A 24,461-nucleotide genomic window follows, 5' to 3' on the forward strand; every position below is an offset into this window, starting at 1 on the left:
ATGGGAAGGAATGACTTCCTTTGACGCTCAGTGTTACATCTCGGTGGAATGAGTCTCTGGCTGAATGTACTCCTGTGCCTAACCAGTACATTATGGAGTGGATGGGAGACATTGTCCAAGATGGCATGCAACTTGGACAGCATCCTCTTTTCAGACACCACCGTCAGAGAGTCCAGTTCCACCCCCACAACATCACTGGCCTTACAAATGAGTTTGTTGATTCTGTTGGTGTCTGCTACCCCCAGCCTGCTGCCCCAGCACACAACAGCAAAGAGTGGATGTGCAGAGGATGTTTCCTGTGATGGGAGATTCTAAGACCAGAGGACAGCCCCTCAGAATAGAGGGGCATCCTTTTAGAACAGAGATGGCAAGAATTTTCTTTAGCAAGAGAGTAGTGAATCTGTGAAATCCATTGCCACAAGCAGCTGTGGAGGCCAAGTATTTATGTATATTTAAGGCAGAGGTTGATAGATTCTTAATTGGTCAGGGCATGAAGGGAGATGGGGGGAAGGCAGGACATTGGGGTTGAGAGGAAAATTGGATCAGCCATGATGAAATAGAGGAGCAGACTAGATGGGTAAAATAGCCTCATTCTGTTCCTTTTTTTATGCCCTTATGGTCTTATAACTGTCTAGTAAGGTATTACTTCCTTAATGAATGAATTTTGTGCGAGGAGTAACCAGAAGCTGATATCACCATTTCAATTTGTCTACTTAATACAACTGCCAACAAGAATTAAGAAACATACATTATCCAATCACAAGTTGTTTTCTTCCCTGAAGAAGGAGTGATTTTTTTTTAATATAACAAGCCAACAGCTTCAAATGACTACATTTTACTGGAGGAAGCCAGTGCGAAGCATGGCAATCAGTGAGATTTAACATTAATAATAAAATAAATATTTTAAAGTCTATTAATATTTTAACAATTAAAGTAACAAAGAAAATTAGAAACATAAAAATGTCAAGGAATGATTAAAATCATTAAACTCAGGCAAAATAATTTTAAGGATCATCTCTTGTGTCCTAAACCCACCCTCAATAAATTTCACTGAAATCATCGGGATTTTGGATCCTTTGTGAAATCTTATTTGATAATATTGATTTTTAAAATCAGCACAACTAGGCCTTGTCACTTCTCTCACTGAGAAATCTAGCAGTAAGCCAGACTCATGGATTTGGTTTTCCAAATCTGTATTTAGTCTTGGACTACCATGTTTGACAGGACAGAAATCTGAGACTGTCCCCAGTTAAATGGCTGAATATAGGGAATAATGTGAAACACTAACAACAGCCACCAATGTATTGCCCATCGATATCATTATTGCTCTTTGGCCTTTTTTTTATTAGAGATTTACATAATAGTCATTTAAATTCTCTAACATCCAAGGGGGGATTTGGCTCATGTCTCTAAGTCAATAATTCAGCTCACATGATTTAAAGACCTGGCACCGTATGGATTCGTGAGGATGTACTGTACATGTAAAAGTTCAAGTACAAGTTCAAATTTATTGTCATTTGACTGCACAACCAAATATACCTGTGGATCACTGTGCACCCACAAACCACATCTCACACACAGTTCATAAAACAAAAGATTACCATAACTAAGCTAATAAAATATAATTCAAAGTGCATGCAGTGTACAACACAAGTAAACAGTAAACAGCCTGCTGTCCGAGTGATGGGACTTCAGTGGTTAGTATCACAGTCTGGCAGTCCTAGCCCTGATGCTTCTGTACCTACTTCCTGATGGTAATGGGTCAAAGTGACTGTGGGATGGATGGTAGGGATCCTCAACAATGATTTGGGCCCTTACATCTCCAACATTCCTAGTAAGTATCACAAATATAGGGGAGGAAGACCTCAGTGATCATCTTGGTGATTTGTACCATCCCCTGTAGGGTCTTATGCCTTTACTTGCACACCACACAGTGACACAACCAGACAGCACACTCCCGAAGGTGGTCCTGAAGAAAGTTGTTAGCTCAAATACTATCTATAAATATGCTGATGATACAACCATTGTTAGTAGAATCTCAGATGTAGATGAAAGGGCGTACAGGAGCAAAATAGACCAGCTAGTTGAGTGGTGTTACAGCAACAACCTTGTGCACAATGTCAGTAAGACCAAAGAGCTGACTGTGGACTTCAGAAAGGGTAAGATGAGGGAACACAAACTATTCCTCATAGAGAGATCAGAAGTGGAGAAGGTGAGCAATTCCATTTCCTGGGTGTCAAAATCTCTGAAGATCTAATGCAGCTATAAAGAAGGCAAGATAGTGGCTGTATTTCATTAGGAGTTTGAAGGGATTTGGTTTATCAACTATAACACTCTAAAACTTCTATAGATGTACTGTGGAGAGCATTCCAACACTGCTGGGATTTTCTAGTGCCATTGTTTAGAAATGTTCTGTTACTTTACTGATGCTGAGAGTATTTGTATACTAAAAATGTGTAATCAATTTGCCATGAAATTCAATCAAAACATCTGGGCTTCTATACAGCTGAAGTGTTGTAGAATGCCATAATATGACTTTATGTTTGGATTAGGGTTTTGCTGAGATAAGATATTCTTGACCCAAACTCAAAATTGTAGAAACTCTATCACTTTTATTGTGAACTATAATTAATTACAGGGCGTGCATAGTGCAACATCTGCATCTGATGAATTTCAACCCAAAGAACTTGATTCATTCTCTTTATGCAATTACTTTAGTACCAGTGTCAAATGCACAGTGGATCAGCCAACACAGCAACCTTTAATTTTACATTTTGTGACAGTTTGGAATTGAGGAACAATGTTTAAATCTAATTTTCAAATGTGTCCATTTTCATTATTTACTGAGTTCAAAATCAGCACTTGGTCTTTATCATACAAAATTATAATTCTTAATTAGTTGAGCTAATTAGGAATTACAAATTAGTAAGAGATGATTCTCAAATCCCCACGTATTTAAGAATTTTGGTTTTGGAAAAGTCTCCACTTGAAGCACTGTCTAAGTGTTTTTTTTCTTTTGATAATTGACATCAGGCTAATTTTGAGGCCAGTTCAAAAGGGAAGCAAATATTTGACATTGAGGTACCATTTCTACCTTTGAAAGAAAAAGTGCAAGGTTTCAGTGAAAGATCTGCAAAGTTTCCTAAAATTTCAAGCATTTACTCTGAATACAAATAGCATTAGCAATTGGTTTAAGTTTGTAGTTGCTAAAAAAAACATGGTTTGCTATTATCCAGTTTTTCAGTCTCCATTCAAAACTTCCCTCTGATACAGAACCATTAGCACAAGTTAGAACAGCCTTTAGAATCATGCTGTTTTCATACTCATGGAACAATGATTACAAATCCAGAATTTTGAATGGTGGTCATGTGGAAAATGAGAAATGGATGAAAAAAATCAAGGGTATACTATCACAAACAAGAGAAAATTTGCTGATGCTGGAAATCCAAAGAACACACACAAGATGCTGGAGGAACTCAGCGGGCCAGGACTCCTACTGAAGGGTTTCAGCCTGAAACGTCAACTGTACTTTTTCCTCCGGAATTTTGTGTGTATTGCAAGGGCATATCATGCTTTCATTAGTAACCAACATAACTGCTAACGTACTGTAACCTCTTCTGGATGCTTCTGAATAAAATCTGAGATATGAACTCTTAGTATTTTTGCACATCAGAATAGTAATGCACATCCAGCTATATAGATGCCCAGCCACTTAAAGTACAAATGACAAGCTTTTTTTAATATTTCAATAGGATAATTTGTACACTACAAGAAAAGCAGTGAGTATTCCACTGGTGTGAAACTCATGACCAGAAGGGAGAGTTGTTGTACCGTTGTCAATGGAAAATGTTTACAGCATAAGCTTTCACAATTTGACTTCCTTTCAAGTGTATTGCAGGGCAAATCATGTACAGTACTGAAAGCAGGATTCCTGCCCATCTTACCTTTGTGAACAAGGGGCATTTGCCGTACGCAGGTTACATTTATTTCAGTATTGGTCATAAAAACTGAAAAGAAGCTGCTTAATAAAAAGATTTGAAAAGAAAGAAAAGAAGAAGCTTATACATATGGCCAAAAAGAACAGCCAAAGTGTACCTTTGCTGTACGGAACATAAAGCCTTGCACTTATTATTGATTGATTTATTTGGAGACACAGCACAGGCTCTGCTGGCTCAACAAGCTTGCATCACATGATTACATCCATGTGACCAATTAACCTACTAACACATTCGTCTTTGGAAGGTGGGAGCAAGCCAGAGCACCCAAAGGAAATGTATGTGGTCTCGGGGGAGAATGTACAAATTCCTTATAGACAACAATAGAATTGAAGCCAGCTCACTGGTTTTTTGACAGCATTACACTAACCGCCATGCTACTGTTCCACCCCAGAGTATGGCATTATTATATATGTTCTTTGATGAAAGCTGAGCATTAACAAAAGGTCTGGAAAATCATTGAAAGGACCATACAGCCAAGGAATTCTCAGTAACGTCGTCACAAAACTGAGTGGTTTAGTGTCTTGCTTAGTGGTCAAGGTGGGATGCGTCTGTTAGTTCACAGAGAGTTAATTCTTTAGTGAAGAATGTTATTGTCTGAACTTAGATAGCAGAATGACAGAGTCCGCGGCCTCTCTGCTGGAGTTTTCAGGCTCCTTTTCTGTCTCCTGTGACTCTTTCACAAAAGAGAGTGCCGCTACCTCTGCCCTGAATTGCAACAACGTTCCCCATTTAACCAGAACACATAAAAGCAGTAGCAGATCTGGGGCTCTCTAATCAGATCATAGATAGCGTATGTACTTTATATGTACACTTACACGCATGTGCATTATAAAAGGCTGAGAAATAAATTAATTAAGTCTTAATCGCTACCTGGCTAAATACACCAACGTTTGTTACAATGACTCTATGAACATTCAACAATTAAAAGGTGTGGTATTTTAAGGAAAAATAATAAAAGTTAAATGCAACCCTTAACTTTGAAACTTTATATTGACGACAAATCTTTTTTCAAAGAGGGCAGCAAAACAATTAATAATGGAGTCTATTAAGATCTGATTGTTGCCACTAAGAGGGAGGTAGAATTTCAAGCCTTTGAAGTAACAGAGCCTGAATCAGGCCTCATTACAGAGATATAATCTGCATTCATACATTTATGTTAGGAGCTGAATCTATTGGGTAAGATTGAATTCTGTTACATAGTGCATCTTTGCTCTGGAACTTTTCTCAGGCTTTCTCAATTTAATCCTGAGGTAACTCAGTAATACAATGCACTAGGACACTGAGGGATGCTTCACTAATGGTGAAAGACAGGAAGATGTCTACAACTTTTCAATGACTCATGATGTGTACTATAGGCAACATAATAAAGTGATTAGGAACAGATTTTTCTATGTGTTCGGGCACATGCTGTTTAAATACAAATTCATATTTTTAAGATCAAAATATTTCTATTGCTACAAAGTGCATGAGCTTGAAGGGAGAATGTATTCAACATATGACTCATGTTAACAGTTACAATCTGTTCATTAAGGTTTATATAATCCTGTAAATATAAAGAAGCTCTAAGTTAGAATACCTTATACTGTATGATTTAAAAAAGGGATTAAAAGGCAGTGACTAGAAGAAGTGTGAATGTTTCATTTATGGAAGCTAAGTATAAATGATTTATAAAATTAGGGCTTCCTTCAAAGTTAGCAGAGGTTAAAATAGAAATTAATAGTATCTGTCTGCTCTTCCTGACCAGTATATAATCTGGTTTGCAGGACTCTGCGACTGGTCTCTTTTACAGGAACAGTCAGAAAGCAGCAAGCTCCAGGTGGCTCTCAAGTATTTTGCTGCCAAAAAAGCCCACGCTGGAAAGTCCAAAGGGGCTCCCTAGAGGGAGTTGGGTTTAGCCCGGAAGAGAGTGAGATTAGTAAAGCATGATTATACAACCCATGCTGGTGGCCGGCTGTCAGAGGGAAGAGGAACAGTAACGGCAATTAGCAAGACTGAAAGCTCCAGAAGGCTTACAATCAGTGATCTGCATAGTTCCCTCAGAAGAATTTTCTTCCAGTACATGGTTTCAGATGTCCACTGCTGCCTGACCAATAACTGGCTGACGCACCACTGTGGTAAGCACATCCCAGTTCAGTGTGGTAATCACTAACATTTTTCACTGGTTTTTGACCTGTTTAACCATAACGCAAAACACTTCTGTCTTATTCAAAGCTACCAGCTTCCCTTGATCTGTCCGGTATCCTCAACAGATCTGAACTAACTTTGTGTGCCATTGTCAGAGGAAAGCGAAGTTATTTCAGGACTCGATTCATCTTTCTGGAGTTACTTTATCAACTAATATTCAGAAAAGGACATTCACAGAAATTATCCTTACATGACTAATGAAATAATAATAAAAGCACCAAAGGGATATTTGAGGAGCACAGTAATTCTACAAAGCGTGGAAAGAAGTACAGGAAATCCAACACTGGATATGATTTATCACCTGAAGTATGGATATTGATGAATTTCATTCAAAGGATAACAGAGGTCAAACAGAGAAGACCAGTAACAAACTATCAACCTGCAGCTTAAGTGTCCTTGGTATTCCAGTATGTTTCTTTTTATGAGACTATTTCTAGCGCCAAGAGCTTCAGTACAATGTGGAAATGGATACTGACAAAGGGTGCCTCAGCCTTTACACACCTGGCTTATGTCTTTCTCCTCTTCCTGCTCTGTTCTTCGTCTGTTGCCTGCAATGACATCAGCAGAGATATGCTGTCTCCGAATATCACAAGCTCTTCGTACAGCCTGGGAAGGCATGTGCGCAGCTACAAGTACCTGGAAGGAGATGTGCGGTGGAGGAAGCTGTTCTCTTTCACCAAATACTTTCTCAAGATCGATAGGAATGGCAAAGTCGGCGGAACAAAGAAGGAAAATTCTCCCTTCAGTGAGTATGGAAAGGTTTATTCATTTTCTTTCAGATAGTAGAAAGTTATAATATTTACTTCTGTTTGGTTTCTTTTAAAATACTGGAATAATTGATTTTTACTTAACCAGCGATAATGCTGCTTTATAATTATCAGCTCATTCCATGCACCCAGAGAAGCTGTAAAATACAAGTGGCTGCCTGTATTGTCAATTTTTGCATAATTGTTGTATAACGGTTTTCTTTTATGCCTGTTAATATTACACGAGGGACCTCTAAATTGAAATGCAAGCCTCAGAGTAATCACTGAGTGCCATTGAAGCCATTTTATATAACTCTGAAAATATTACATCCTTTACAAGTTTTAACAACAGTGCCTGGTTCTGTTTCTGATTTCTTTTTCCGCATGTTGCTTTGAGTGATTGCAGTTAAAGAGGCAAAGTTAAGGCACCACTACAGCTATTTATCTTCTCTGATGCCTTCTTGTTGGTAACTTGATACTATTCCATGCCTGTATTGTCTGTAACATATGTGGCAATTTGTGGCTCTTAGTGGTATTCTGTAAATTTATAAATCATTGTCATATTCCTCTGTCACATTTTACACTTGTAAGCATTATCATCAGTAAATTACATCTCAATACAGAATTATTTTGAAAATAAGTTTCCTCTAAATGGTTAAGTATGAAAGATTTAATTTAAGTTCTACTGGAGTAAATTGAGGCTTTCAACCAGTTAATGGAAGTTTTTTTATTTCAACACAACATCTGACATTATGAGTGTCAATATTTTGGGATCTTGCCTCTGCGTTACAATAGTTATCTTGAATGTGTAGACTAGAATAAATTAATTATAGTCTTCCTGGTCCTGCCTGTCCATATTTATTTTTTTCCAAGAGTGTGCAAGTCTTGATGCTGTGTTCTGAAATTTATTAAGTGTGTGATATTGTATTAGATATAAAGCAGGCTCAAGAAAAACCTACTAATGAAACTGGGCAACGAGTAAAATATATAGAAAAAGAAAATGCACATTAGATTGACAACAGCTTTTGCTCATAAATGAATTGATACTTTAAGCATCAGTAAATAATGCTAAATGGATGAAGTGTTATTCTTTTGCAACCAATAAAAAAGAGCAGATTTCAAGGTCATTAAATATTTCTTCAGTTACTATTCATTGGCAGAAGATATTAAATCTGGAGAATGTGAACAATCCATTTAGTTTATCCAGCTCACATTGCTGTTTGCCAACATTTTGCACTTGTGACCCTTACAAGCAATTTTATTTGTTTCCTGCAGCAACATAACTTTGTGTCCTTCCAGTCACTAATCAAAAACGTGTCTACGTCTTTCGTCAGTGATTCACTCACCACATTTAGTGGTAACTTGCTCTATTAAACTGTGACTCTTGACTTTGAATAAACCACCTCTTCAATCATGTTTAGTGGTTTCCTACGTCTGTAATGTTATACTAATAATCATTTATGAAACAATGGTTATTGGGGCATAAATGAAATATTAGAATTTGAATTCATATCCGTATACCATAAAGACATTTTTATTGTAGAATAAACAACAATGTAGTAATAAAATCTGAACGTACTTGTGATTATCATAAAATGCTTCCATCTGCTTGATCTCAAGTATTGTTCATTTTTCATGAATGCTAAAGAATTCTGTCAAGTACTTCTAAGGTGTTTAAAATATATGCCTCTTCAAACCCCAGAAGGCTGAATGAATTGCATAAAATTGTCAGATAAGTGAATTGGGAATTGATTGATTGACATCATCTTTGCTTCCTGAATGTTAAATTGTCTGACATAACCTGAAGCAGTTCTCACTTTCTGTGTTTTCATCTCTGTGAACAACATATAATAAACAAGCAAAATGCTGGACAAAGGAATAACATATGACATTTACAGCACTGACATGACTATTGGGCTAGAACATTAATCTTATGTCTTTGATGTTATCATAACGCTCTGTAATTACAAGGGAACAAAGCCTTGTCACTACTAGGACAACCCTTCTACCTGTTGTTGTGTTATGGTTTCCAATTATGTCCTATGTTGAATAGTATGTTTGTCTATTCTCTACAGAATAGGTAATAAATGTCATTTGGTTGTGATATTATATCCCTTTTTGAACAAAGGTGCAATGCTGACTTTTTAATCTTAACTGCATTAGGACCATTTAGAAATCAGACAGATATTACTCTGTTTCAATTGAATATAGATCCCGTATGCATAACAACTATTAGTATATTTGTTATTTGACTCAATTGTAGCTGCAATGTTTATGTATGGTATAGGACAACCTAAATTCAGAAAGTTGTATTACACATTGGAAGAGATACCTAGTCATGATTTGTCATAAGCTAAGCACTGTAACATCGTTTATTTTTTAAACTGACTGCCATACTGAAAGAATGAAGCTACCATGAAGCAATATACTGTATCCAAATGTTTGGCTCAGCTGATGAAAAATGGTTTAAAGGATATTGTAGAATTAGCAACAACTCTTTGAATAGTGGACTTCAATGGACTTCACTCGCCTCAAGACGTATGGAGTATGGGTCTGTTGCTGGGACTGGAACTTCCCTCGACATTAAAGGTAAGAAAAGCCAAAAGAATACTTCTCTCTGACCTAGCTCAGTTACTTCCTACTGAATAATTAAAAGCAACAACATTTCACTAAATGCTGAACATCAAGTTAGGTGTTTAGCTCTGGACTGTTGTAAGAATACTTGCCTCTATATTAATTCCATTTTAAAAGTCAAATCTGGAGAATCAGGCACAGGCCACTTGTCAACTCACTGGCTTTATTGTAGTTAATAGATGAATTATGGTATGTTTCAACATATCACATCTTTGGCATAAACCACTATAAAAGGACAGAAATAAAAATTAATAAGTAGACAGTCAAAATGTGAGTAAAGTGGAGAAAGAGATATGGTAAAATATTAGAAAAAGCAGAGCAAAGCTCTTTACAAAACAGTTCCATTTTCAGATCTATTCCAGTCAAGTAGCAATAAAATAATCACTGATGTAAAAGCCTCTTCTACATCAAAAGGAAGATGAAGTGGATTAAAGAGTAAAATTAATGATGGATCAAAATAAAACAAAATGACTCTGAGACATGTAAAGATACAAAAAAAATGGTTCTGGAAGAAATGCAGTTATTGTCTGAATTTCTTGAACTCGTTGAATGAAAAAGATGAGGTGATATTCCATGAGTTGACATTGAGCTTTGTGGTAATAGCCAAGAGGCCAAGATGGAAAAGTCAGGGTGGGAGTGGACCAGAGAATTAAAGTGACAGGTGCCCAGAAGCTCGGGCTCTAGTTTTCATTCAGAGAGAAGGAGTTCTGCAAAGCATTCATGCAACCTCCTTTTGATTCTAGTTTTAGAGGAGACAGCAAAAATAGTAGTGAATACAGAACACTAAATTGAAAAATGAAAGAAGTAAATTGGTATTTCAGCTGGCAGGAGTGTTTGAGACCCTGGGAGAATCCTTCCATATGATTCCAGAATCATACCAACAATCTCTCACTTTCACATGGTATAGTTTTTGCTTCCTTCCTACTACCTCGAGGAAGGTAAGGTCCATTAGTAACACTATTGTTCATTCTGTCAAGTCTTTACAGGACATGTACTACTGACCAGTACTATACAGATGTGTCAACACTGTTACTAACATTGGTAATCAGGTAGACAGAGGAACAGGGCAGTATGCTCTAAAACCAACAGGAACCTCTTCCATCATAATAATTCCTGACTGACCTGCTGAGTTATGGTAGCCAAAGCCTTGCTTGCATTTTGCATTAAATGTGCTCTGAATGTGAAGTCACCACCATTATTTCAGGCAATTAAAACTCACACTAAAGCAATGCAACATAGACACAGACCCCTTGGTTCTATGAGTCTATGCCTATCAAGGTGCCACCCAGCTAGTCACAATTTTTTGTGTTCAGGCCATATCTCTCCGAGACCATATACCTGTAAGTTCTGTTATGTCTTACCTGATTAGGAGTGTTATTTTAGTTCTAATTACCAGATTCAGTGTTTAATTGCAAGTTCACAGCTGTTGTTGATTTCTCATTACAGCATTGTTAAGGAATTAGCTTTTGTCACCAGGTTGGCTGTTGCTTGTATATTCATTAATTCATCAGAAGCACTTGTTGGAAGTCAAAGGAATTTCGATCAATATTTGAATCTGTCTTTCATTTGAACACTGAGAAGTATTGTCTCTCTATTTTTACTATTCTGCCCTGGCTCAAGAGCTTTCCCCATTTTCTTAAGCTAGACAAATGGTTAACTCCAGTCCTGGTGTAGATGTAGTTGAAGGCAGCTTTGCAACTTAACCACACTTGTCCTAAAACAGGGTGACAAAAAAGGTTTTACCCTCTGGTAAACTTTTGGTCATGAAACCATTATAGTAGAGAAGGAGCAGGTGTGAAAATTCAGTATTTCTCAGCATTCTATCAAAAAGCACATTCAATTATTGATTGAAGTTCCTTTGACTTCGACAAGAGCTTCTGATGAGTTAATGAATGTACAAGTGATTATATAATGGGCAACCTGACGACGAAAGTTTATTGCTTAACAACACCATAGAGTAATCAACAACAGCTGTGAACATACAATTAAGCAATGAGATTTAGTAATCAGGAATAAAATAATGATCCAAATCAGGAAAACATAACAAGTACAAATACTGTGTACCTATCCAATTGCTTCTTAAGTGATAGTATTCTACCCTTCTCAACCACCTCCTCTGGCAGTTCATTCTGTATACTCTGCTGAAATGGACCCCTCCAGTCCATTTTAAACCTTTGCCTTTCACTAACCCTATGCCTCCCATAATTTTTAACAAATCTATAAGGCTATCTCTCATTCCCCTATGTTCCAAGGAATAAAGACTGGCCATCCTCTCCCTATAGTTTGGGTCCTCCAATCCTCAAAATATCTTTGTAAATCTTTTCTGTGCTATTTGCAGTTTAATCACACTTCTCCTATAGTAAGTGATGAAAAAGGTTTTACCTTCTGGTTAGCTTTGAGTTCCCAAAAAGGCAGAACTCTCTCTAAAAATGTCATTTTAATTTGTTCTGAAGTTACCTCTGCAAAGCCAAGACACTTTGGCACAGTTCCTTCTTTTCCTCATGCTTCCGTAAACACCATTAAGAATTATTTTCTGTGTTAAAAGTTGAATAAGTGACACATTATTAAGGGATTATGTCTAATTATGTTACATCTTCCTCTGCTGTTTTATGATATTCTTTCAGGTTTAGTGGGGATGGCCTTTAACACTTTGATCATGCACTTCCTTACTCAATCTTGCAGATATCCAGCTGGCATTGCATTTAGGGTTGATGAAGGTACATTTGTAACAATCTCTTAATTGCATTTCTTATGTTAATGAGAGGAAAGGCGCTCTGTTTCAACAGCTAATGCACTCTGCAGTGGAATATTATAAATCCAGCTCTGAAATAGCAATTAAGTTGTTTCTGAAAAGTAAATAATTCTTGAAACTGACTAACACAGAGCGATTTCTAGAAAAAAAATGTCAAATTAAATATATATGTAATTTTTAAATACAGAACAATGTGACTGGGTTTGGTTGTTTAAGATTACCAGGATAATGCATATCATGATATAATCTGAACTGACAGTAAATGATTAGTAACCAGCTGCAGATGATCAATAAACCTGCAGTGATCATTTTCTTTTCAATAAGGATGTCAAAATACATCAGCTACAAAGAGCTGTGCTGGCCAGTCAAAACTCAGGAAGCCTCAGGCAACCAAAAGGAAAATGAAATAAAGTACCCCCTACATCTCCTGTATGTCAATTATAATAAAGAACAGATAAACAGGAGTGATTTCCAGCAACAACCCTGAATTGGAGCTTTTGATATTTTGACAGACCTCATTATGACTATGCTCAGTACTCATTCCTGATATACATTCATACTGTGTATGATATCAAAAACATATTTATAGCACATAGAATTTGTGTTAATTAAAATGATTATGTGTTTTATATATTTATATATATGCTGTCAAAGCTATCTGACAAAGAAATTTATTAAGTTACCCTCCCTCCCATCTGTGCTATGTTAATTATATTTTTGAACATAACCATTCAAAATCTAAAAGCAGAGCTCAGATGTCCGTTCCACACTACTTGCCAGCACTAGGTCTGTATTGTTCCATGCACTGTCCTTTTATGCATGGATATTAAATGTAGAGATTGTATCTGATTTCATCATCACTACTGGCTGTGATTTCCAGGTATCAGTCTGTTTGAAAACCTTTCCCATCAAATCCCCTTAAACCCCCTCTCACCTTAAACCTAGGCCCTCTTGTCTTTCATAGCCCTGCAGTGGGAAGACCCTGATTATCTATCCTATCAAAGCCTCTTATAACGTTATGTCCTTCCATCATTATCTACGTTGATCCCTTAGCCTCCAACAGTCCAGAAAAAGAAAGCCCAACCTATCCAATCTTTCCCCATAATTAAAATCCACCAAATCAGACAATTTAAAGTTAAAATTTTATTTTGAACTTTTTGGAATCTGGTAAATCATCTCTGCACTCTCCCTGCATCCAGAACTGCACACAATACACCAAATCAGTCTGACTTAGTGCCTTGTGAAGTTGTAACATTAATCCTAACTTTTATATTTTCTGTGCTCCGATCTATGAAAGCAAGTATGTTACATGCTGTCTTCAGCAATCTATCTAGCAGTGTAGCCATTTTCAAGGAACTACAGATTTGATCCTCAAAGACCTGACATTCATTAACATAATGCCCTAATGTGATTTCCCAAAATGTCAGGATTAAATTCTATCTGCCAGCACTCTGCCCAACTTTCCATCTGAATTCTTTCCTACTGCAGACTTAGACGACCTTCCTCACTATCCACAATACCACTAACATTTGTGCCAACTGCAAACTTAACATTCATGCCTCCTATGTTCACATCCAAGTTGTTAACAATGAGCGCAGCAGCACTTCTCCCCAGGGCATACCGCTGATCAAAAAATTCCAATCAGAAAGACATCCTTCCACCATTTTCCTCTGCATCTTGTCTATTTTGATCAAATTAACTAGCCTACCTTAGATCCCAAGTGTTTTAACCCTCCAGACCAGCCCACCAAATGTGGCACCCTATCAAATGCTTACTTAAGTTAATATCTACCCCTGCCTTCATCAGTCTTCATAATTACCTCCTCAAAAAGCACAATCAAGTAGTGAGACTAGTTTTCTCCCGTAGAAAGCAATACTGAGTATTCCTGATCAGCTCCTGCCTTTCCAAATGTGTGTCAATTTTATCCTTTAGGATTCCTCCAACAATTTCCTTAGGACTGATGTAAAACTTACCAGTCTGTCATTACCTGGTAAATTTCTACTGCTCTTCCTAAATAATGGAACAGTATAGCTCTCCTCTGGTCTTCTGGTTTCTTACTGTGGCCAATGAAGATGCACAAATCTACATCAGAGCCTTAGCAATTGTCTCCATTGCAACCTGCGATAGATCTCCCCAAGCCCAAGGACTATCAAAGCTAACACATCCCATGACAGCTAACAGCTCCTTCTTCTTAATACTGACCTACTGATTTCCTCATCTGATTACCTTTCACATCCTTCTCCCTGGTGCACACAGATTAGTAGCTTTCAAACTCCAAAACTCAAAGTAAATTTATTATCAAAGTACATATATGTGACCTTGAGATACATTACCTTGCAGGCGTTCACTCACTGACCTTAGCTAGCTCTACACATAGAGTGCTCTTATAGTAATTAAAAGCACCTACACTTTCCCTTGCTACCCTCTCGCTCCTGATATATTTATAGCCTGTCCAACCAATTTCTTTCTTTAAGTTCTCTCCTTCACAAATTCAGATTCTGCTGCAATAGCATTTTCTAATCAATGTGATTCTTAACTATAGAGGGATTTACGTTAGATTATGATTCAGATTCAGATTTATTCATCATTGGTACATTGAATCATACAGTGAAATGCGCCATTTGCATTAACAACCAACACAACTAAGTATGTGCGGGGCAGGGAAGCGGACTGCAAGTATCGCTAGACGTTCCAGCGGCAACATAGCATACCCAGAATGCTTAGTGAAACAACACAAAACACAACAAGCATAAAATAACAAAAGCAAAACAAGCCCATCACACACACACACACACACACACACACACACACACACACACACTTCTAAGTTCATTCCTAGCATGAAGGGGTTTGAAGTATGAAGAAAAGGTTAAGCATCTCTGGTCTTTGTTCATTGGATGACAGACCTCTTGGCCTCTAGTGTCCAGTAGACTATGGGATGAGGAATTTCAGAGTTGTATATTTTGATAACAAATGACCTTTGAACCTTTGAACAAAGGGAATAACTTCACTTAACTTCACTTGTTCCATCATTGAACTGTTCTCACAACCAATGGACTCACTTTGAAGGACTATTCATCTCATTTTCTATATACGTATTTATTGTTATTTATTTATTATTTTTATTTATTTATTTTGCACTTTTGTTAATTGTCCGTTGGGCGGTCTTTTACTGATTCTGTTATAGTTATTATTCTATAGATTTATTAAGTATGCCCACGAGAAAACAAATCTGATGGTTGTAGATGGTGATAAATTAAATTTGAACTTTGAACTTTGGAAAGAAGATTATTAAATCACTGAAAATATATTAGTAGCTAAAATTAACATACTAAAATAATTTTAACAAGTTACTTACCTTTTCCTTTGCCTCCTGATTTGAAGTGCTCTAATCTCTATTGAAATCAATGAATTGTATGTCAGATCTGGCAGGGGATCTGAGGGGCATTTCCTCTAATATAAATTCTGATAAATCTTCTCAAGGTTGGCTGCACTGCCTCAGTAATGCAAGCCTAGATGGGAACAGTTAGCAGATTCAGCTTTTCATATGTTTAGCAAGACCTGGATTTCTGCATTCGACAGTGAATGTGCAGAAATTTGGGACTTGCAGGTTTTGAATTGAAGGGTTCTGAATAGCCAGCAAAATCCAATTACTTGCATTGTAACTGCAGTGACACAACACTTAGATTGCTTTACAAAGTTGCAGTTATGTCTGTTAAAGGGCTCTGATCATATTAGTGCAGGGTAAATGAGATCAGAAGTACATATTACACTACAATCTTTTTAACTTTCTCAGCATTTGCTATTAAAAATAATCCGTAATGATGATTACTTAAAGCCATTCCTGTTTTTGTTACTGTAGTAGGAAGAAAGGTAATGTCGTTCTAAAAGCCATAATGTCATAAATCAGCAAATGAGCTACAAGAATATTCTTTACAGCAGGTTGCTAGGATATTAATATTACATATCAAAATATCTTTCTCAATCATATTTGTTAAATAATTTGTGCTTGTACAATATTGTTGCTTATTTTCTACAATACATTCTGTGTTATCAAATTACATGATAGTATAGACATTAATGAAATTCAAATTAACTATTGCCCTTCACTTTTATTTGATGTATATGGCCAGTTTTATAACACTGTCTCCTACTGATTATACACATTCTGATCAATAGCTGTTACTGTACTAGTTAAAATCTATCCAGTAGATCGCAATGCCCTTGGGTCTCATGCATAAGGATAACGTATCTTTGATATATTTACTTAAATGGTAATTTCCTTAACATAATTAGATATAAAGAATAAATTGGTGAGACGTTATGCCTAGAATTTATATTGTTTTCTGTTTTCTCAATTGTGATTCACAAATGTCATTAGATATATCAATGTATTTTTATATGCCTTAAGCATTCTCTGCCACCATATATCTGTGAGGCAAATGTATTTTGGAAAACATTCATTCAATATTTGCCTGCACTGTGTGTCAACTACTGTCATACCAAGGTTTTCTGCTGGGTTTAGCTCATGTAGTTCATTTACTTGCATTATTTTCATCATATTGCAATGACAAATTCATTTAATTGAATATCCTGTGATGTAATGATAAACACTTCAGATTCAGATTCAGATTCAATTTATTGTCATTTAGAAACCACAATGCAATGCAGTTAAAAACGAGACAAAGTTCCTCCAGAATGATATCACAAAAGCATATGACAAAACAGACTACACTAGAAAATCCACATGACGTTTGGCAATCCCCAATCCAAAGTCCGGAGAGGCTGCTGCATATTAATATCACGCTACTGTCTTAGTGCGTTCCCCGGAAAGGAGCTCCAAAGCCACCAGACAAAACAAGACCAAAAACTAAAGCTACAAGACCTGCACAAAACCACATAGTTACAATATATAGTTGTAACAGTGCAAACAATAGCATAATTGGTAAAAATAAACAGACTATGGGCACAGTAAAAATAGTCCAAAGATGTTAAAGAACTATAAGTTCAAAAGAAATTACCACACAATTTCCACAAGTCCCCAGGGTCCTGACAGACTCGCCATCCCATGCCGGCGGCGGAAGGGAATACCCCTGCTATGGACTTCCATGGTGCCGCCCAGCTCAGCCTCGCAGATGCAGCACACACTGAAAGCGACCTGACCGCAGCGGACTCCGAATCCGTCGAACCTCCAAGCCGACGACCATCCCCTCCGGCACAGCTTCTCCGAGATCCATCCTCTGCCAAGCATATTAAGATGACCCCGCCAACGGCCATCGGCAATGTGACCCCAAGGACTGGGGGCCTGTTCTTCCCAGCAGAGTCCCGGACCTCACAGCAGCAGCAGCAACGAAGAAGGTCTTCCTCCATGCTCCCACGTCCGTTTTCAATCAATTATGATTGTGCACAGCACCCACTTCACAAATAACAGATAATCAGTTCCGGAGTGGCCGCTGCAAGCTGCATCGCGCTGCCATCTTGGAAACCAACTTGAGACAATATCAAACCTGGAAAATTAACCAATATTTGGTAAACTATTTTTTAAGAATTTTTCAATATTTAGAGCATATATTTTCTGGATTAATTTCACCAGATCCAACCAGCTGAAGTCACAGTCTGGCAAACTGTTCATTCTCTAGACAATTTTCATTGAATTTTGTCAGCAGTTACCAATATTTTTTTCTAAATAGCAGAACATCCAAAGAATACTGACATGTTGATTTATAGGTTTATTTTTGTCACATGTACCAAGGACTCTTCATCTCACGTTCTCCATAGTTATTTATTTATTTATTTATTTATTTATTTATTTATCTATCTATCTATCTATCTATTTATTTATTTATTTATTTATTCGTTTATTTATTTATCTATTTGTTTATTTATTTATTTATTTATTGTTGTTGTTGTTACTTTTCATTTTGTATTTGCACAGTTTGTTGTCTTTGCACATTGGTTCTTTGTTCATCTTGTATGTAGTTTTTCATTAAGTCTTTTGTGTTTTTTTGTATTTAATGTGAACGTCCACAAGGCAATGGATATCGAGGTAGTATATAATGACAGATATGTACTTTAATAATGAATTTACTTTGAACTTTGAAGACAGAGTGAAATGCTTTTCATGTGTACTGTTCATTCAGATTAAATAATTACACAGTGCATTGAGCTAGAATAAGCTAGAACTATAATATTGTAAAATGAAGTATAAAACAAACAAAAAAATTGTTTTGTACAGGTAAGCGATAAAGTGCAAAATCATAATGAGGTAGAGTTTGAGGTCAGGGTTCCATCTTTTATACAAGAGATGTGTTTGCCGAGTCTGATAGTAGCAGTATAAAAGTCGAACTTGAGCCTGGTGGTACATTCTTTCAGGCTTATGAATGTTCTGCCCACTGGGAGAGTGGAGAAGACAGAATGTCCAGGGTGGGTTGGTTATGCTGGCTGCTTTACTGAGGCAATGAGAAGTGTAGACAGAGTCCAAAAAAGAAAGACAGGTTCCTGGGATGTGTTGAGATGTTTCCACACCTCTCTGAGTTGCTTGTATTAATGTGCAGAGCAGTTGCCATGCCATCTAGACAGAATATTTTCTATGAGGCATCAATAAAAATAGTGAGAGTTGATGGGGACATGCCGAATTTCTTTAGCCTTCTGAGGAAAGGTGTTGGTAAGCTTTGTTGATCATGGCATCAAGGTGTTTGGCCTAGGACATACTATTGGTGATGCTTACAACTAGGAACTTGAAGATCTCCACCCTCTCAACTTAACATTGTTGGTTAGACAGGAGGAGGTGCCATGCCAGGCCATGGCTTTCTGAAGCCAATGATCTGCTCTTTTCATTTGTTGACATTGATGGAAAGGCTATTGACATGACACCATATCACTAAGCTCTATCTGCTGCCTGTACTCCAACTCACCATTATGTAAGGTACAGCCCACTATTGTGGTATCATCTGAAAACTTGTAATGGAGTTATGGCAGAATCTGGCCATGCAGTCAGAAGTGTACAGGGAGCAGAGTAATGGGCTGAGGACACAACCTTGTGGAGAATGTGTCTTTAGGATTTTTGTGGCAGGAGATGTTGCTGCCTATCCTTACTAATTGTGGCTTGTTGGTTAGTTAGTCAAGGATCCAGTTGCAGAGGGAAGCATTAACTCCCAGGATCTGGAGTTTGCTGATGAGTTTGCTTGGAATTGTAGTATTGACACCAAAACTATAGTCAATAAACAATAGTCTGAGATTGGTTTTTCATTGTCGAAATTCCTCCAGGGATGAGTGTAAGGGCCAGGGGGTCAGTGTACACTGTAGACAAGAAGCATTGGGTTGAAGTTGTCTAGAAGCTGGAGTTGATGCATGTCTCTCAAAGCATTTCATAATGGTAGATATTAGAACCACTAGGTGGTAGTCATTTAGCAGTCCTCTCAAAGCACTTCTTAATGCTAGATGTTAGAACCTCTGGTCAGTAGTCATTAAGGCATGCTATTTTGTTTTCTTGGGTACTGGGATGATTGTGGTCTTCTTAGTGCAGGAGGGAACAACAGCCTGGAGCAGGGAGGGGTTAAAAATGTCTGCAATACTTCTGCCAGAAGATCCACATAGAATCTAAGGACACGGGCAAGATACCTTCTGGGCTCAATGGTTTCCATAGGTTGACCCTCTGGAATATTGATCTTATGTCCACGATGGGGAATGTAGATTCAGGCACACTGGAGACTGTTAGGGTGGGTGGTGATGTACCCATTCGCTTCTGTTTAAAACATGCGTGGTATGTTAGCAGAGATAACATAGCAGCAGAGATTTCTGGTAGCAGCAGAGATACCGAGGAGCAGATTGGGAGGCAGATTTTGGAAATGTGCAAAAATAACAGGGTTGTTATCATGGGTGACTTTAACTTCCCTAATATTGATTGGCACTTGATTAGTTCCAAGGGTTTAGATGGGGCAGAGTTTGTTAAGTGTGTCCAGGATGGATTCCTGTCACAGTATGTTGACAGGCTGACTGGGGGAATGCCATACTAGATCTAGTATTAGGTAATGAACCGGGTCAGGTCACAGATCTATCAGTGGGTGAGCATCTGGGGGACAGTGATCACCACTCCCTGACCTTTAGCATTATCATGGAAAAGGATAGAATCAGAGAGGATAGGAAAAATTTTAATTGGGGAAGGGCAAATTATGAGGCTATAAGGCTAGAACTTGTGGTTGTAAATTGGGATGATGTTTTGCAGGGAAATGTACTATGGACATGTGGTCAATGTTTAAGGATCTCTTGCAGGATGTTAGGGATAAATTTGTCCCGGTGCGCAAGATAAAGAATGGTAGGGTGAAGGAACCATGGGTGACAAGTGAAATGGAAAATCCAGTCAGGTGGAAGAAGGCAGCATACATGAGGTTTAGGAAGCAAGGATCAGATGGGTCTATTCAGAAATATAGGGTAGCAAGGAAGGAGCTTAAGAAGGGGCTGAGAAGAGCAAGAAGGGGGCATGAGAAGGCCTTAGTGAGTAGGGTAAAGGAAAACCCCAAGGCATTCTTCAATTATGTGAAGAACAAAAGGATGACAGGAGTGAAGGTAGGACCGATTAGAGATAAAAGTGGGAAGATGTGCCTGGAGGCTGTGGAAGTGAGCGAGGTCCTCAATGAATATTTCTCTTCGGTATTCACCACTGAGAGGGAACTTGATGACGGTGAGGACAATATGAGTGAGGTTGATGTTCTGGAACATGTTGATATTAAGGGAAAGGAAGTGTTGGAGTTGTTAAAATACATTAGGACGGATAAGTCCCCGGGGCCTGATGGAATATTCCCCAGGCTGCTCCCCGAGGCAAGGGAAGAGATTGCTGAACCTCTGGCTAGGATCTTTATGTCCTCGTTGTCCACGGGAATGGTACCGGAAGATTGGAGGGAGGCGAATGTTGTCCCCTTGTTCAAAAAAGGTAGTAGGGATAGTCCAGGTAATTATAGACCAATGAGCCTTACGTCTGTGGTGGGAAAGCTGTTGGAAAAGATTCTTAGAGATAGGATCTATAGGCATTTAGAGAATCATGGTCTGATCAGGGACAGACAGCATGGCTTTGTGAAGGGCAGCTCATGCCTAACAAGCCTGATAGAGTTCTTTGAGGAGGTGACCAGGCATATAGATGAGGGTAGTGCAGTGGATGTGATCTACATGGATTTTAGTAAGGCATTTGACAAGGTTCCACACGGTAGGCTTATTCAGTAAGTCAGAAGGCATGGGATCCAGGGAAGTTTAGCCAGGTGGAATCAGAATTGGCTTGCCTGCAGAAGGCAGAGGGTTGTGGTGGAGGGAGTACATTCAGATTGGAGGGTTGTGACTAGTGGTGTCCCACAAGGATCTGTTCTGGGACCTCTACTTTTTGTGATTTTTATTAACGACCTGGATGTGGGGGTAGGAGGGTGGATTGGCAAGTTTGCAGATGACACAAAGGTTGGTGGTGTTGCATATAGTGTAGAGGATTGTCAAAGATTGCAGAGAGACATTGAAAGGATGCAGAAGTGGGCTGAGAAGTGGCAGATGGAGTTCAACCCGGAGAACTGTGAGGTGGTACGCTTTGGAAGGACAAACTCCAAGGCAGAGTACAAAGTAAATGGCAGGATACTTGGTAGTGAGGGTACGTGTCCACAGATCCCTAAAAGTTGCCTCACAGGTAGATAGGGTAGTTAAGAAAGCTTATGGGGTGTTAGCTTTCATAAGTTGAGGGATAGAGTTTAAGAGATGTGATGTAATGATGCAGCTCTATAAAACTCTAATTAGACCACACTTGGAGTACTGTGTCCAGTTCTGGTCGCCTCAGTATAGGAAGGATGTGGAAGCATTGGAAAGGGTACAGAGGAGACTTACCAGGATGCTGCCTGGTTTTTAGAGAGTATAGATTATGATCAGAGATTAAGGGAGCTAGGGCTTTACTCTTTGGAGAGAAGGAGGATGAGAGGAGAGATGATAGAGGTGTACAAGATATTAAGAGGAATAGACAGAGTGGACAGCCAGCGCCTCTTCCCCAGGGCACCACTGCTCAGTACAAGAGGACATGGCTTTAAGGTAAGGGGAGGGAAGTTCAAGGGGGATATTAGAGGAAGGTTTTTCACTCAGAGAGTGGTTGGTGGTTTGAGGGTCGGCACAACATTGTGGGCCAAAGGGCCTGTAATGTGCTGTACTATTCTATGTTCTATGTTCTATGTGTAAAGATCAGCATGAAGGGATGTGCTGTTGTCGGCAATGCTGCCCAATTTTGTTTTGTAACCTGTTATAGTATGTAAGCCAATAAGTTTACATGAATATCTCTAATTACAGAGGTCCAAGCCTTTTCAAAATTACAATCTTCTGCAAATATTTACCTTTGCTAATTGTTGCTTTTATAGATAAATTAATATTTTAATCTACATTCAACCCAAGGTCAGTGAGAAATAATTTATCACATGATAATTCTGTATTTAGTAGTTCAGATTGCAATTACTTATGTGGGAGAGCAGATCAGAGTTGCACTGACATTCATAGCGAATTCTGAAAAAAATATAAGATCATAATGGACAGAATTTAGCAGAAGAAAAATGACACTTAAGACAGTACTCTGACAACAGTTTGCTCAAGCTGTTAGAATGCAGAGATTTGCAGAGATAAATTGAGTTTCTGTCAGGATCTCTGCTGAACCTACCTGAGCTTCGCGTTCATGAGAAAAGTTAATTTTTTGAACTTTTGGTAAATGCCCCCCAACTCTCCATTCCCCCATTCCTGTTTCCATCTCTCACCTTATCATGTTACCTGCCCAGCACCTCCTTTTGGTGCTCCTCCCCCTTCCCTTTCTTCCACTTACCCTCTCCTATCAGGTGCCCCCTTCTCCATCCCTTTACCTCTTTCACCCATCAACTATCACCTACCACCTTGTAATTCTTCCTCCCCTCCCCCCACCGCCTGAGCCCAAAATATCGACTGGTCACTCTTTTTCATAGACGCTGCCGACCTGCTGAGTTCCTTCAGCATATTCTGATGAACTGCTTAGGCATAGTTTTTCTATTCATTTCTACAGAAGAAAATAGTTTTGACGGATTAAGATAAAAGCTGTTATTAGTTTTGAAGATTTTTATTTATTTCTGTATACCAGAAAAAAATTAAGAATATTCAGATTGCCAGAGGAGGTGGTGGAGGCAGGAATTGTGTGTTGTTCTGTCTAAGAACAGTACAACTTTACATGAAGACACTCCAAGGCCTATGGTGTGTTGGTTTTGTATTGGAGGAGGATTGGAGTAAGAGATCTTGTCATATTTGTACAAGGGCAGTTTTGATCATATACCTAATGAATGATAAACTACCTTTAGAGATGTGGTAACCATGGCTCAGTAGGCTGTAACTTGACGTAAGAGGCTGATGTGTTCAGCTGGCAGTCTGCTCATGGAAGGGTGAACTCTATGAAGCATGAGAGGTTCATATCACTGGCAGATTCGTGATTAGCCAATCAGCAACGTGGAACTGAGCAGTGATTTCTTAAAATTAAGGAGTTTTGATTCTTGAATGCTCAGCTCTGAATGTGGGCTAGTTATCCCTACTCAAGGCTGACTGATAGATTTTAAGGCCCTAAAGGTATCAAGGGACGATGGGGTTCAGCAAGATAAGATGTTTCTCCACAAGCTATAAATTGCCCTCGATGCAATAATGATGAGAGCACAGGCAAATAACTTTGCACTGATTCCAATACAAGTTTAGGCTTCCAGAACAAAATTGTGCACAGAACTTCTGCCTGGTCTCATTCATGTCCCATGCACTCATATCAAATCATCCCTACTTTTATATACCATACATCTTGCACTGAAGGCCAGCGTTCCATTCGTATTCCTGACCATTTCCTTTATTGTATTTATGCCTTACATGGAAACAATCCCAGATTCTTTTGTGCCACATTTTTTTCTCATTTATTTAAATAACAATTTAGTTTCTCATTCGTCCTTCCAAAGCCAATAACATCACGTTGCCCCTCATTATATTCCTATTACCAACTTCATCCACACTCACGTAATCTGTTTTTGAGATATCCTCACAAGTTGCTCACCTGCTTATGTCTGCATCATCAGAAAACCTGATTACAGTACACTCACATCCTTTCATCCAAGTACTGGATTGTAATTCAAAAATCGGAGGTAC

At 38.3% G+C, this 24,461-nt stretch overlaps 1 protein-coding gene across 1 annotated transcript in view; it reads left to right on the forward strand.

Moving 5' to 3' along the window:
* The first annotated feature begins 5,791 nt into the window (after nucleotides 1–5,791).
* Nucleotides 5,792–24,461, forward strand: part of fgf10a (fibroblast growth factor 10a) — a 121,155-nt gene continuing 102,485 nt past the window's right edge. The window contains exons 1-2 of the mRNA XM_059989443.1: nucleotides 5,792–6,112; nucleotides 6,210–6,927. Coding sequence (XP_059845426.1) covers nucleotides 6,639–6,927 — 289 coding nt within the window. The 5' untranslated portion in view covers nucleotides 5,792–6,112; nucleotides 6,210–6,638. The remainder of the gene's footprint in view (nucleotides 6,113–6,209; nucleotides 6,928–24,461) is intronic.

This window comes from Hypanus sabinus, chromosome 14 (genome assembly GCF_030144855.1).
Source record: "Hypanus sabinus isolate sHypSab1 chromosome 14, sHypSab1.hap1, whole genome shotgun sequence".
Taxonomy (NCBI): domain Eukaryota; kingdom Metazoa; phylum Chordata; class Chondrichthyes; order Myliobatiformes; family Dasyatidae; genus Hypanus; species Hypanus sabinus.